This window comes from Rhipicephalus microplus, chromosome X, assembly GCF_043290135.1.
Source record: "Rhipicephalus microplus isolate Deutch F79 chromosome X, USDA_Rmic, whole genome shotgun sequence".
Taxonomy (NCBI): domain Eukaryota; kingdom Metazoa; phylum Arthropoda; class Arachnida; order Ixodida; family Ixodidae; genus Rhipicephalus; species Rhipicephalus microplus.
In genome coordinates, this window is record NC_134710.1 from 9823519 (window position 1) to 9825415 (window position 1897).

General features: G+C 59.4%; 1 protein-coding gene across 1 annotated transcript; it reads right to left on the reverse strand.

The window, feature by feature from the left end:
- Window positions 1-502: 502 nt before the first annotated feature.
- LOC142777231 (uncharacterized) lies at window positions 503-928 on the reverse strand. Its single transcript, XM_075881558.1, has one exon. The coding sequence runs from the start codon at window positions 926-928 to the stop codon at window positions 503-505; it is 426 nt and encodes a 141-aa protein (XP_075737673.1).
- Window positions 929-1897: the final 969 nt, after the last annotated feature.

Sequence of the window (1897 nt, forward strand, 5' to 3'; positions counted from 1 at the left end):
ACCAGGCAGTGAAACATCCGCGGCCACGCTTCTGCAGCTTGCTGACGGAACCCTGGACGCGTCAGTCCTGGGTTGTAGCAGCCTTGGCAGCAGAAATACAGGTGAGTCGATGGTAACTGGTGAGGCGCAGGTACCTCAATATCGTCTTTCATGGGAGACTGTGGTTCTTGACATTCAGCTGCTTCACGTGGACCTGTACCGCAGCAAGTGGGTAGATCAGCCGGGCCAAGGTCTTTGTGGCAGAAACCTTGAGGCTAATGCCCCCGAGGAAGGAGATCACCATATCCAGCGCTGCCTGCAGTAACCTCTTGATGGCAGGGATGGACCGCCTTGGCCCTCTTGTCCACAGTGCCACGTGGTCAGCGTAGACGTAGCACTGCGCCGGCAACCTGGTGTCTGTCGGGAGGGAAGCCGGAAGTCCTGCTAACGCCATGTTGAAAAGGAAAGCACTCAGCAACGAGCCCTGGGTGACACCGGATATGATGTCCCTGGGCTGGCTGGTCTACCCTCCAACACGAACGTAGAAGGTCTTCCCGGACAGGAAGGTGGTCACAAATCCTCGGAGGCAACCGCTGATGCCAAGTTGGTCCAGGTTCGCCTCTACGACCACGTGCGGGAGGTCATCGAAGGCGCTGTCCACGTCAAGCAGCAGCAGCATGACCACATCCCCACAACTCTTGGCATCCTCCAAGGTAGCAACGACGTCTATGATAGAGTCGCCAGTGCACCGGTGTCGCCTGAAACCTGTCTCTTGCTCCGGAAAGAAGCCCAGCGGAAGAAGCCCAGCCGGAAGAAGCCTCAGTGTCCGATGCTTGATGTCCAGGACAGGCTGCCCCTGCTGGACCTTGATGACAACTGTTGCTGCCCTAGCACTGTTGACCACAGCCGCATGCCAGGTCCGCAGCCTCCAGGTACGCCCAGGTTCCATTCAGGTACGCTGCCTGGATGTTAAGGTGGATGGCCAGGGACATCACTTGGTTGAAGGGCCATGGCACCATCAGCAAGCTCTTCTGCAGGTGCCAGGCCTTGGTGCCGTCCCGCGATTGGCCGATGGGGGCGCAGACGCCCACCCAGCCCTAGTTCCTGCGTTGTCAAGCATGGTGTCTGCAGATGGCGTCGACCCGTTGTGGGACGGCACCAAGGCCTGGCGCCTTGGTGCCGGAATCAGCCGGAACACTGTCCAGAGCTCCGGTTGACCTTTCTTCAGAGCCTGGCGTTCTGCCCGCCTCCGCACTGCTCTCAATGATAGGTGATGGATGTCTGGAACAGGCTGCCCCTGCTGGACCTTGGTCACAACTGTTGCTGCCCTAGCGTTTTTGACCACTAGCGGCATGAGGTCCCCGCCACTCGTATACTCCCTGAAGAGCCACCGGAACACCTGCCAGTCCACCAAGCAGTATTCCCGGTCCCTGGGGGCCTTGCCATGGTAGGAAGACAGACGGAGGGGCAGATGGTCAAAGCCCCACGTGTCCAGAGCCGGCGTCCATGAGTAGTGCCATCCCTCCGTGGCAGCGCTGACGTCAATGGCCATGCGGGCTGCCCGGCCCCCGCCACGAATAAAGGTCACGAAATTGGTATTCAATGTCACCAGGCCCAGCTCATGCAGGACGTCATGTAGGGCCCTGCCCCGTGGACAGGTCTTGTGGCTGCCCCATGCTGTGTGGTAGGCGTTAACGTCACCGCAGAGGACGAAATCCTTCCCCATCCTGTGTGCCAGCTGCCGAAGGCACCTGGAATCTCAAGGCTGCTTAGGTCGAATGTACAAGCTGACCACGACAGTTTCGCCCTCTCGAGGCATACTCGGACGGCGCAGCACTCAAAGGGGATTACCGACCAGGTCATCCACAGATACCTCAGCCTGCTGGAGCTCTCGCTCTACATAAACAGCACACCGAGC